This window comes from Mobula hypostoma, chromosome 7 (genome assembly GCF_963921235.1).
Source record: "Mobula hypostoma chromosome 7, sMobHyp1.1, whole genome shotgun sequence".
Classification (NCBI taxonomy): domain Eukaryota; kingdom Metazoa; phylum Chordata; class Chondrichthyes; order Myliobatiformes; family Myliobatidae; genus Mobula; species Mobula hypostoma.
Genome location: NC_086103.1, coordinates 162382868 through 162396467, shown reverse-complemented (window position 1 = coordinate 162396467; position 13600 = coordinate 162382868). Strand labels below are relative to the sequence as shown.

At 41.0% G+C, this 13600-nt stretch overlaps 1 protein-coding gene across 1 annotated transcript in view; it reads right to left on the bottom strand.

Annotated features, from left to right (window-relative positions):
• LOC134349959 (testis-specific gene 10 protein-like) overlaps positions 1-13600 on the bottom strand; it is a 104222-nt gene that overhangs the window by 8187 nt on the left and 82435 nt on the right. The window contains 3 exon segments of the mRNA XM_063054913.1: positions 3910-4056; positions 6871-7017; positions 8056-8160. Of these exon segments, the coding sequence (XP_062910983.1) occupies positions 3910-4056; positions 6871-7017; positions 8056-8160 (399 nt within the window).

The following is a 13600-nucleotide window of genomic DNA, read 5'->3' as shown; positions in this document are numbered from 1 at the left end:
AGGAGGTTACCAGGAAAATGGATGAAGGGAAGGCAGTAGATATTGTCTACATGGACTTCACTAAGGCCTCTGACAAGGTCCTGCATGGGAGGTTAGTTAGGAAAATTCAGTTGCTTGGTATACATGGAGAGGTGGTAAACTGGATTAGAAATTGGCTCAATGGAAGACGCCAAAGAGTGGTAGTAGAGAATTGCTTCTCCGAGTGGAGGCCTGTTACTAGTGGTGTGCCACAGGGATCAGTGCTGGGTCCATTGTTATTTGTCATCTATATCAATGATCTGGATGATAATGTGGTAAATTGGATCAGCAAATTTGCTGATGATACAAAGATTGGAGGTGTAGTAGACAGTGAGGAAGGTTTTCAGAGCCTGCAGAGGGACTTGGACCAGCTGGAAAAATGGGCTGAAAAATGGCAGATGGAGTTTAATACAGACAAGTGTGAGGTATTGCATATTGGAAGGACAAACCAAGGTAGAACATACAGGGTTAATGGTAGGGCACTGAGGAGTGCAGTGGAACAGAGGGATCTGGGAATACAGATACAAAATTCCCTAAAAGTAGCGTCACAGGTAGATAGGGTCGTAAAGAGAGCTTTTGGTACATTGGCCTTTATTGAGTATAAGAGCTGGACTGTTATGATGAGGTTGTATAAGGCATTGGTGAGGCCGAATCTGGAGTATTGTGTTCAGTTTTGGTCACCAAATTACAGGAAGGATATAAATAAGGTTGAAAGAGTGCAGAGAAGGTTTACAAGGATGTTGCCGGGACTTGAGAAACTCAGTTACAGAGAAAGGTTGAATAGGTTAGGACTTTATTCCCTGGAGCGTAGAAGAATGAGGGGAGATTTGATAGAGGTATATAAAATTATGATGGGTATAGATATAGTGAATGCAAGCAGGCTTTTTCCACTGAGGCAAGGGGATTAAAAAACCAGAGGACATGGTTTAAGGGTGAGGGGCAAAAAGTTTAAAGGGAACATTAGAGGGGGCTTCTTCACACAGAGAGTGGTGGGAGTATGGAATGAGCTGCCAGACGAGGTGGTAAATGCGGGTTCTTTTTTAACATTTAAGAATAAATTGGACAGATACATGGATGGGAGGTGTATGGAGGGATATGGTCCGTGTGCAGGTCAGTGGGACTAGGCAGAAAATGGTTTGGCACAGCCAAGAAGGGCCAAAAGGCCTGTTTCTGTGCCGTAGTTTCTATTCTATGGTTCTAACTTGTCTAAATACCTCTTAAAGATTGCTCTCATGTGTGCTTCTACCATCTCCTTTGGCAGTGTGTTCCATACACCTACCACATTCTATGTAAAACAAAGCCTGCCTTGCAATCCCTTTTATATCTTTCCCCTCTTACCTTAAGCATAAGGCTTACAGTGTTTGACATTTCTATCCTACTGAAAAAAGACTTTGACTACACCCCCTACTACACCCTTCTGTAAGACACCAATGGATTTATCTCAGCCTTTTAAATTGTTTTAAGGGGTGTGGAGGGACGAGTGGAATTCCACTCCTCAGGTGTTCATCTCTGCTGCCATGATCTCCAATACAGAGTAGAAGAAGCTGTATGTCTCCTCTGATAGTCCTACCAATAGTTCAGTCCAAGGTGCTATTTTGGAGTTGTTAGGAGTTACTATGCACTCTGCAGTGGTTTGAGGTTAGAACTGACATTCCTAACAAATCCAGCTGTAATGGTATATCATGCAAGGTTAATTGTATGACTCTAAATTAACAAGGTTAAACAACTACAAATACAGAAAAGGCCCATAAATTATTTCACCTTTACTTTAGTTCATTCAAGATCAAGATTCAAAACTGTTTAATGTCATTTCCTATACTCAAGTGTAAAGGAGAATGAAATAATTGTTACTCCGGATCGACGCAGCACAAAAAGACCCACAAAAGATCACAAAAATGATAATAAAAAAAGCAAAAAAAAAACCATAAGATAGCTTATATGCATTGGTTGTATGTCCATAAAGTGATGCCAGGCACAGGTGTGTCTATACGTAAGACGACTGACAGGAATTAATAAAGTGGTGGTGGTTGGGGTGTGGAGGAGTGGGTTAGTACGTGGAAATGTAAATCAGCCTTACTGCTAGAGGAAATTAACAGTTTTTCAGTCAGGTAGTCCTACATTGCCTCCTCCCTGATGAGAATGGAACAAACAGTCCATGAGCAGGGTGAGTGGGATCCCTTTTTCAGGCATCTTTCTGTATACATTTCCTTGGTGGACAGCCTGGTGGCAGTGATGTGCTGGGCAGTCTTTACTGCCCGTTGTAGAGTTTTCCTGTCCGCTGCAGTTCAGTTTCCATACTAAGCAGTGATGCAGCTTGTTGGGATGCTCTCTACTGCGCATCTATAAAATGACATGAGTATGAATGTGCAAAGTCCCGTTCTCTTCAGCCTCCTCAGAAAGTAGAGGCTTCCAGCTTTCCTGACTGTGTCGGATGTGTTCTGGGACCACGTGCACTCCCAAAGGTTGGAAACTGCTGCTGTACCTCTGATGTAAAGCTGGGGAATGCAAGTGACTTCTACCCACTGTGTTGCTGGTATTTATCATCAAGATTTTTTATTGAATGGATTTAATTACAAGAGTCAGGTTAGCCTATATAAAATTGGCTTTTGCTCCCATCTTTTTTTCAAATAGCGATACACCTCATCTCTTGCCTGCAGGAAGCTACCAACTCTCAGTTATTTTTTGGTTACGGATTCCCAGAGCTTTCCAGTACACAAACACTCAGCTCAGAGCATCTCCATGATTTAAAAAACTGATCCCCACATCCCCTTCATTTACATCACTTATGTGGAAGATCGGTTGGTGCAGAGAAACTCTTTAGAAGCACCACATGGCATAAAGTTAGAACATACAGAACTAGCACCAAAGAATAAAAATGAATGGAGCAGGTCATTTTCTAATCTGATCAATTCCTTCTCTGAGTTTCACTGTGAGCAAAATAACCAACTAGCCTCTCATTCAGTACAAATGATGGACTGACTGGAGATAGTTCAAAATATTAAAAAAAATCCAAGTGGCAGAATAAAACAGTTAATACAAGAATCAGCATCAACTGATTTCTTTAAGTTGTGCAGTGGATAGTGGCACAGTCTAGGATAAACCTACATGCCCGAGGCTAGATTTCTGCTATGCTTTTGTTCATTTTTACTGGGCTGCAATGGTTATCTTCAATGTTCCTTGTCTAGAGATGGGGAAAGCAAGTTGGAGATGAATTTGTGTAGAGAAAAGCCAAGGCTGGTATCATCTGACCCAGCTTCCACTGTCAAACACCCATCAACATTCACTGCCTTGCACTCTTTGGTGAAGAAAACTTTTTTTTGAAGAGTGGATTTAAACACCAGAAAAGAATCATTGCTTTCAGAAGTTGTAGAGCACATAATTATCTAGTCATGAATCTAATTTCAGTAGTAAAATTGCATGAGTGTTACTTTATTAGCCTCAAATGACACACTTCTTGGTTACCAAGGACATCATAAACACTGTGTAAAGAACCGCTTTGAAACCACAAAAAGGACTGATTGGACTGCTGGCTACTATTCTTTAAATCCTAAAAATTCTAATTTAAGTATTCTGAATATAGCTAAACTCACCCACCCTGAGGTACAGTTGTAAAACCAAAATCAACAGTGAAAGTAAATAGCATTTTCTTTTACCGACTAAATGCAGAGGATACTAACTAATAGGAAACATTTGACTAATTTGTCTAATAATTGCTCTCTCAAGAATTTCTACATTATGATTAGCCAGTGGAATTTCTTACATATATCTTGGCTACCTGTACAGCGGGTAACCAAAGATAATCAAGTGAGAATTATTTTTGGATGCATGAATATTTTCAGCCTGAAAGCTGCGCACACAAGTAACACGATCAATGCAATGCAACAAAGATACCTGTTCAGTAATCTATTTAGGGAACAATCAGGAGGCTGGCGGCTGGAACGTTCAGGGGAATGTGAATCTGGACTTAGAGAAGGTTGAGATGGTGACGTAGTATGGTAAGATTTGCTGTGTCGGCGAAGATCCTGAACCGCACTTTCCCTGCAAAATTACATTCCGAGTGTTTTTAATTAGCAAAAAGCAACACAACATTTATGTTTCCATTGCCAGAAAGAATGTAAAAACTAACACAAGTATAATTTGGAGCAGTTAACTTTACAATATTCTGTTTAACAAATAAATTAGGCAGTGATGCTCTGCTGAGGATTAACTAAACTGTTTATGGTGAAACACTCTTTACAAGGGAGCTCCTCCAAGGGGTTTTGTGAAGTAAAGACAAGTGTTTGGCCTAGATTTTCTGTGCTACAGAATAACGAGGAATGGAGCATCTCATCTTCTATTCTGCTCACTTCCTTCTCTGAGTTTCACTGCGAGCAAGATAACCAACTAATCCCTCATTCAGAACAAATGATGGACAGACTGCAGATAATTTGAAAAGTTACAAAAAATATCCAAGTGGCAGGATTAAACAGCTATCACAAAAATCAGCTTTGATTGATTCTATGCTGTGATAACATTAAAGTCAGGGCAGTGCATAAACCTACATGCCGGAGGCTGGATCTCTGCTGTGTTCATTTTAACTGGACTACAATGGTTACCTTCAATGAACCTTGGCTCGGGATAGGAAAAGCAAGTTGGAAGTGAATTTATGTAGGGCGAAGCCAAGAATATTCTCATCTCTCCCAGCTTCCACATTCAAACATATATCCCTACTTACTGCCTTGTAGGACCAAACCTTTTTTTTTTAAGTGTGGATCAGAAGTTGTAGAGTATATCATTATCTACTCATGAATCTAAATTCAGTAGTAAGATTGCATGAAAATTACCTTATTAGTCTTATTGACACACTTATAGGTTACCAAGGGCATCATAACCTCAGTGGAAATATTAAGGGAGGTGCTGTTGTAGTGTGGTGGATTGACCTCTACCTTACTGAGGCCAGGCAACAACTCTCAGACATCTCCTCTTACTTACCTTGAAGAGGTAAGGAGCACCAGGCCATTGTCACCCGCACCATCACTGACATTAACTCTGGGAATCTCCCATCTACTGCCACCAACCTCATAGTTCCCTTATCCTACCTCATTCCTAAGATCCATAAACCTGCCTGTCCAGGTAGACCCATTGTTTCTGCTTGCTCCTGCCCCACCGAACATATCTGTTTGGTTTCCAACATATGCAGATTTTCTCTTGACCATGTGGAGAATTGTTTTGAAACCACAAAATGGACCGACTGGACTGCTGGCTGCTATTTATTAGATCCTAAGTATACTAATGTATTTAAATATCCTAAATACAGCCAAACTCTCCTGAACTTAGTTATAGTAGAACCAAAACCAACTATGTAAGTAAATACCATTTTCTTTAACAGACTAAATACAAACCATACTAACTCTAACTGATAGGAACCATTTGATTAAACTGTCTAAGTGATGAAATCTATTAGCACTTGATAGACGGGAACTGATTAGGATTAATCAACAGAGTTTTCTGCATGGTGGGTCATGCCTAACCATTCTAAAACATTTTTCGAGGTGGTTTCCAGGAAAGTTGATGATGAAAAGGCAGCGGATGTTGTCTATATGGACTTTAGCAAGGCCTTTGACAAGGTCCCACAAGGCAGGTAGTTCAAGAAGGTTCAGTTGCTTTGCATTCAGGATGAGGTTGTAAGTTAGATTAGACATTAGCTTCACCAAAGAAGCCTGAATGGTAATAGACGGTTGCCTCTCTGACTGGAGGCCAGTGTCTAGTGGTGTCCTGCAGGTGTCAGAGCTTGGTCTGTTGTTATTTGTCATCTATATCAACGATCTGGATAACCTGGTGAACTGGATCAGCAAGTTGGCAGATGATACCAAGATTGGAGGTGTAGTGGAGAGTGAGGAAGGCTATCGCTGCTTGCAGTGGGATTTGGAGCAGATGGAATTTAATGCACACAAGTGTGAGGTGTTACACTTTGGAAGAACAAACCAGGGAATGAGTCACACAGTGAGTGGCAGGGCACTAAGGAGTGCAGAAAAACAGAGGGATCTGCAATACAGGCCCATCATTACTTGAAAGTAGATAGGGTTGTAAAGAGAGATTTTGGCACATCGGCCTTCATAAATCAAAGTAGTGAGTACAGTGTTTTGGAATGTCATGTTAAGGTTGTAAGTAAGACCTAATTTGGAGTATTGTGGGCAGTTCTGGTTAGCTATCTACAGGAAAGACGTCAATAAGATTGAAAGAGGACAGAGAAAATTTACAAGGAAGTTGCTGGGACTTGAGAGCCTGAGACCTGGGACTTGAGCAAAGGTTGAATAGGTTAGGATTTTATCCTCTAGAGCACAGAAGAATAAGGGGAGATTTGACAGAGGTATACAAAAGTATGAGGGGTATAGATAGAGAAAGTGCAAGCAGGATATTTTCACTAAGGTTGGATAAGAATAGAACTGGAGATCATGGGTTAAGAATAAAAGGTGAAATGTTTAAGGGGAATATAGGGGGAAACCACTCAGAGGGTGGTGAGAGTGTGGAATGAGCTGCTAGTGTAAGTGGTGGATGCAGATTTAAGGGATGCTTGGATGGGAGGGATATGGAGAACTATGGTCCAAGCGCAGGTCAATGGGACTAGACAAAATAGTATTTTGGCAGACTACATGGACTGAAGGACCTGATTCTGTCCTGTAGTGTCTTATAACACTAGTCAATGACCCTAGTTGTCATCTCTCAAAAAGCTTCCGCATTGTGTTTAGCTGATGAATTTCTTAAACTCAACTTAGCTACCTGTTGAGTGAGAATGATTTCTGGATGCATGAATACTTTCAGCCTGAGAGCTCACACACAAGTAACATAATCAATGTAATGCAACAAAGATACCTGTTCAGTGATCTATTTAGAGAACAATTAGGAGATCGATGGATGGAATATTCAGGGGAATGTGAACCTGGAGTTAGAGAAGGTTGAGGTGGTGACATAGTATGGTAAGGGTTTCCGTGTCGGCGAAGTTCCTGAACTGCACATTCCCTGTAAAATTACATTCCAAGTGTTTTTAATTAGCAAAAAGCAGCACAACACTATGCCTCCATTGCCAGAAAAAGTGTAAAAACTAACACAAGTATAACTTGGAGCAGTTAACCTCACTGTATTCTGTTTATCAAACAATTTGGATAGTAATACTCTGCTGAAGATCAACTAAACTATTTGTGGTGAAACTCTTTTGAAGAGAGCTCCCCACGAGGGGTTTTGTCAAGTAAGGGCAATTGTTTTGCCAAGATTTTCTGCTTCAATCATTACTACCTTGCAATTTCCCTATTATATGGTGATAGTAAGGAAAGCCATGGGCTGCTAAGAGAATGAGATTAACAGAACAGTTAATGCAAAAATCCCCCCTATTTAAGAATCTTCACCACCACTAGCATCCATGCACAGAATTACATTCCTGCCGTATCTACGTGAACAAACCGGGATGTTCCAGTTTCTTCTGAAACTTAGAGCACCATGTCTCAATGCACATAGTTGCAGAGGAACTATGGACAAAATGCAGGTAAACTGGACTTGTGTAATTCAGTACAATGGAACTCGGATGCGGGGGGTCTGCTGCCATTTCTGTGCTATACAAGTCCATTATTCTATCACCCAAAGGTATCAGGTGTGTAGAAATGGCTGCTCCTGGATGTCTCCGGCCTCTGCAGATAATGCAGATCAGAGAGTCAGCGACTGCATGACTGACATATGGAATGGGGATGGGTTTGTGGCTGGATAAGATCATGAGAGATCATCAGATGGATTAGTTATACATCAGGTATTTGACTGGTAGGTAATGGCACATAGAGAGAAAATAACATTGTAAACACAAAAATCTACCTGGAAGAAGACGGATACCTTGGACACTCTATTGATGGTTCAGGTTAGGGGAGAGGTCTTTAACCACTGCCATGCTCAAGAGAGCTCCAGCAACAAATGGACCTTCTATTAGCCTTCTAAGCACAGGGGTGTGGGTGGCCCTGAAGTATATAGAGATCACTGTGACAGAGAGAAAAATAAAGCAAAATATGCACTTGCCTTTCAAATCGCTCAGTATCCAACTGCCTCTTTGCCATTTCTAATTCTGTTTCTAGCACAGTTGTCTTGCTTCTCAGCTGGGATATTTCACGGCATTGAGAAGCTCTGCCAAACAAAATATTAAATATATAAACCTTGAAGATAGCACAGAGGAACAACAGTCGGGGACATAAGCAAAATCAGGTGGAGAATAGATCCCTGAAGGATCAATGGGAGATGGATGAGATCTTAAACGAAAGACTTCTGTCTGTTAGTTGCTGCAGAGAAGGTCATGGAAGCTTGGGGAAATCAGTAAAGAGAATGGTGATATCCTGAAACATATCAATATTATGAAAGAGGAGGTGCTGACAGCCTTTAGGCACATAAAGGCCTAACCAAGAGTAGCTGAGGACATTGTGTGAAACAAAGGAATGAATAGTTGGAGCCCTGGCAGAGATTTTAGTACTTTCCTTAGCCATGGGTAAGGTACCATAAGAATGGAGGATGGCAACTAAGGATAGCCATGAAGCTGTGCTTTTGTTTAAGAAGTGCTGCAAGAACAAGCTGGTGAACTACATGCTACAGACGCCTAATATCAGTGGTGAGAAAGTTGCTGGAGGGGATTCTGAAAAGCTGGATCTACCAGCATTTGGAAAGTCAAGGACTCTTAGCGATGATCAGCTTGGCTTTGTACATGGAAAATAGTGTCTTGAATTTGAGTTTTTTTTTGAAGAAGTGACCAACAGGATTTACGAGGGTGGGATAGTAGACATTGAGTACATAGACTGTAGCAAGACTTTTGAAAAGATCCCACATGATAGGCTTGTCTGAAAGGTTAAATCCTAATGCATCAAGAATGAACCAGCAAACTAAATACAAATTGGCTCGGTGAAAGGAGTTGGATGATGGTAGTGGAGGATTGTTTTTCAGACTGGAGGCCTGAGATCAGTGGTGTGCTGAATGGATTGTTACTGGGTCCCTTGTTGTTTTTCATATACAGTAGGTTAACAAATTGGATAAGAATGTGGGTGGCATGGATAGTAAGTTTGCAAATGAGACCAAAATTGTTGTTTTGGTAGGCCATTAGAAACTGTTCTCCTTGGATCAAAGGAGGCTGAAGACTGACAATAGAGGTATATAAAATCATGTAGGGCATAGAAAGGTAGGTGGACACAGCTGTCTTCCCATGGAGTCTCAAACTACAGGAAATAGGTTTATGATGAGAGGGGAAAGGGTTAAAGGGGATCTGAGGGGCATGATTTTCACACAGAGGATGGTGGGTATACGAAAAACGCTGGCAGAGGAAGTGGTAGAGGCAGGTATTGCGAGCGAGTGAGATTAATTCAGGAAGGCACCTTGATCAGTTGGTATGAATGAGCTAGGTTGAATGGCCATTTTCCACAGTGTATACTGTAACAGTAACAATGTTAAATCTGGATTCCGAGTTATTTACGCTCACTAAAATCGTTTCTAATAGAACTGATATTTTAAAGTCAGAAGTAACTCAATTATTAAAAAAATAAGAGCATTCCTTTCCAACTTTCTTCACACCATGTAACAGTTCAAAATGTTAATTCTGTGCAAACACATAAAAATTGGAGGAATTCAGCATCCATGGGGGGGGGGAATAAATGTCGACATTACAGGCCGAAACCCTTCATCAGGACTCAGTTTCACTTTCCATATATGCTGCTCAGCTCACTGAGTGTTACCTGTTTTACTTTAGGGCAGTGATTCCTTTTGCCTATTTGACTGCTGTATGCTGTACGACAAAAATGGTAACAAAATATTTGGATCAAGCTATGATGGCTCAGAAGTGTGCCACAATAAATACTGCAGGATCAGGGTGAAAGAAAATATTGGACCAACTTAGGAAGACTTCCCAAATGACAGTTCTATGACAGGTTACAAAGGAGCTCTGCCATATATAGTGCCTTGTAAAAGTATTCAGCTCCCAACCCTTTGTCCACATAAATGAGTATTATAAACAGTAACTTTGAAAATTTCGATTTGTGAATCACATGCTCCTTTTTCCCCCCATAGTAGAGCCTAAAAACAGAGAAAATTGTAAAGCATGAAGAACTAAAATTCAAAAACTGAAATATCAGCAGTTCAAAAGTATTCACCACCTCCTCCCCCGCCCCCCCCCCACCCCAGCTCAGTATTTGGTTGAACCACCTCTCGCAGCAATTACAGCCAGAAGTCATTGATTTGCCCATTCCTCTTTGCAAAATTGCTCAAGCTATGCCAGGTTAGTTGAGGAGCAGCGGTGGACAGCAATCTTGAGGTCTTGCCAGAGATATTTGATTGGGTTAAGGTCAGGACTCTGACTAGGCCACTCAACGACACAAATTTTCATCATCTGAATCCACCCCATGGTTGCTCTGGCAGTGTGCTTAAGATTGTTGTCCTGTTGAAAGATGAACTTCCTCCCCAGTTTAAGGTTTTTGGCAGAAGCTATCAGGTTTTTTATCCAGGATCCCTCTGTATTTAGCAACATCAATTCAGACCAGATTTCCAAGTTCCTGTTGCTGAAAAGCACCCCCATAGCACGATGCTACCTCCACATTCTTTATAGTAGGGATGGTACCTGGCTGATGTGAGATATTCGATTTATGCCACACATACCGCTTAGTGTTGAGGCCAAAAAGTTCAACTTTAGTCTCATCTAACCACAAGACCTTCCTCCACATCTCTATAGTATCTTCTAATTGACTCTTTGCCAAGTCTTCAAGGGCAAGGATATGCCTTTTTTTTTTAGCCAGGACTTCTTCCTTGTCACTCTTCCACAAATACCCTTTTTGTGCAATAATGGAACCATCCATGAACCCCATCTGCAGATGCAGTCACAAACCTACAGTTCACTCAGATTGTTGGCATCACAGTAGCCTCTCTTACAAGTACCATTCTTCTCCGGACACTAAGTTTAGAGGGGTGGCCTGATCCAGGCAGTGTGGCCGTGATTTCGTATTTTTCCCACTTTTTCACAATGGGCTGCACGGAGCTCCACAGTATGTTCAGTGCCTTTGAGATGGTCTTGTACCCTTCCCCAGATTTTTGTTTCCCTATTATCATTTCCCTGACTTGTCATCAATGCTCTTTTGTCTTCATTTTGGTTTGGTCTGTTGAAAATCTACCATACCATAAGGAGAGTGGAGGTATAATTTGTCCATCTGTGCTGATCACCCCATCCTTGACTAAGCTGTTCCATCGTGAACACGATCTGTTATGAGTCAACATGATGCTTTCAGATCAGGTCCTGCCTCCGCCACACTGCTCAGGGGTACAGGGGCTAGCGACCCTTGTGTCTGTTTTTGTGTTCTATCTCCGAGCAGCAGTGAACCATCTGATTGGCCTATCAGAGTTCTCTTGGGGAACTAGTTGACTTGATCAGCATTTCTGATCTGGCTATTGTTCACGATTGCACTTAATAAAAAAAATACTGTTGGATCTTACAGAGAGAGGGGGTACTTATTCCTATGAATTAATTGAAAACAGGTGATCCTACAAATTTCTACATCAACAAATTGGATCAGTTGGTAAGCTTATACCTGAGGAACGTTAGCATAGTAATTACAAAGGGGTGAACACTTTTTGGTTTTTAACTTTTAGTAAATTGTTAGCATGTTTTGGAATATTTCTTTTGATTTGACATGATGCACAGTTCTGCAGATTAGCTCAAATAATCCTACTTTAATATATTTTAAATTTAGGAAATGAGACAGTAAAATGTGAAAATAGTTGTGGGGCTTCAAGACACAAACATTTTCACATACATTTTCCTCTGACCTTTGAGGTAATCAGAAATATTTTGACTTCTCAAAAAAATCAATATACTAAACCTTTATTATCAAATTTGTGTAGATATGCATGAGCTTTTTTTAAAAAAGATTTTTAAAGATGATATTTTTAAAGACTTGTTTTCTTGAGCCCTGATCTGAAAATTTACCATTACCAAGAATCTTCCAACAGCTTTACTCAGAATTTAGCAAGAATCATTTATGAATACTTTTCCTTAAAAGTGGAAATGTGCTAAATGTCCTCTGTGTTGTATTTGTTAGTTCAGGCAGAGGACTTTCAAGGAAAGAGTGGGCAAGATTAAAGCAGGAGTACTTAACACTATAGTCATCCTGCTTGATTATTATAGGCATCCATTAGATTCATGAGACCATGGATTTGCACCTTGGAAGGTTTCCAGGGCTCAGGCCTGGGCAAGGTTGTATGGAAGACCAGCAGTTGCCCATGCTGCAAGTCTCCCCTCTCCACACACCCGACGTTGTCCAAGGTAAGGGTATTAGGACCCATATAGCTTGGCACCGGTATCGTCGCAGAGCAATGTGTGGTTAAGTGCCTTGCTCAAGGACACACATGCTGCCTCAGCCAAGGCTCGAACTAGCGACCTTCAAATCACTAGACGAATGCCTTAACCACTTGGCCACGCACCAACACCTTGATTAATTTGCAGTACATATTAAAAATTAGATATAATTTATGAAAAATTTCCCTTTAAAGTGTGGCGGAGCAACCACTAACATTTGATGTCTGTAGCACATTTGCTAGTTTAAAAAGAAGGGATCTGCAGTTGACAATATTCTTCTGCAAAAGGGTGAGTGAGAGAAAAACAGCAAGTTTGTTATCCATGATAATTCTGGAGAGTCCCTGGGAATAGAATTCAACAGAGAGAGTTGGTTGAACAGCTTAACAATACTCTTAACAGTCAGGTATACAGATGAAGAATGGCTATTTCCTAATGGAACTGTGCCAATGCAATTTCCTGCAATTTTCAACAAAAGAAGGGAAATAATTCCTTAAAAAGAAAACTACAGTCATCAACCTTCCACCTTATAAGTACTATACACTATACTTTAGATGAAGGAGGCAGCCTATGTAGTAAATAAAACCCTACAGTGAAACTGAAAGAGGTCAATGGATTTGGCACTTAATATATCCCACTACCTTGGGCACTGAACATCGCTCTCCATATACTTTCTATTGCTCTTTCCCACTTATCTCACGTTACCAAAACTCACATCTTTAAAGCAGATCTCCATGAGACATAGGTGTGGCTGACAATACTAGCAGTTAGCATCTAACCCAAATTGCACTCTACTGAAAAGACAGTTACAAGTCTGCCACATTAAAGTGTCTAAAATCACATTCAGGTGGATTTTCTTACTTGACAATATCAGTGAGGCAGAAGTTAGAACATAGAACACAGGAAATCTACAGCACAATACAGGCCTTTCGGCCCATAATGCTGGGCTGAACATGATTCAGAGCACGAAGGCTGCGAGTGACGGCTGATTTTCGGAGCCAAGGCAGTTTTCGCCACTCGGGGTAAAAGAGAGGTCAGCCAGTAGATCGCGCAAGGTTTAAAAAGGCAAGGAATCTTCAACGGTTTTTGATTCGGAGCAAGAAGGTGGTGAATGAACAGCCAATTTTCGGAGCAAAGGCAGTTTTTACCACTCGGGGTAAAAGGCAAGACTGCGCAAGCGCGTGACATCAGCCAGTACAGCATGAAAGGTTTAAAAAGACCGCCATATCCAGTGGGCAGCAGAGTGATAGG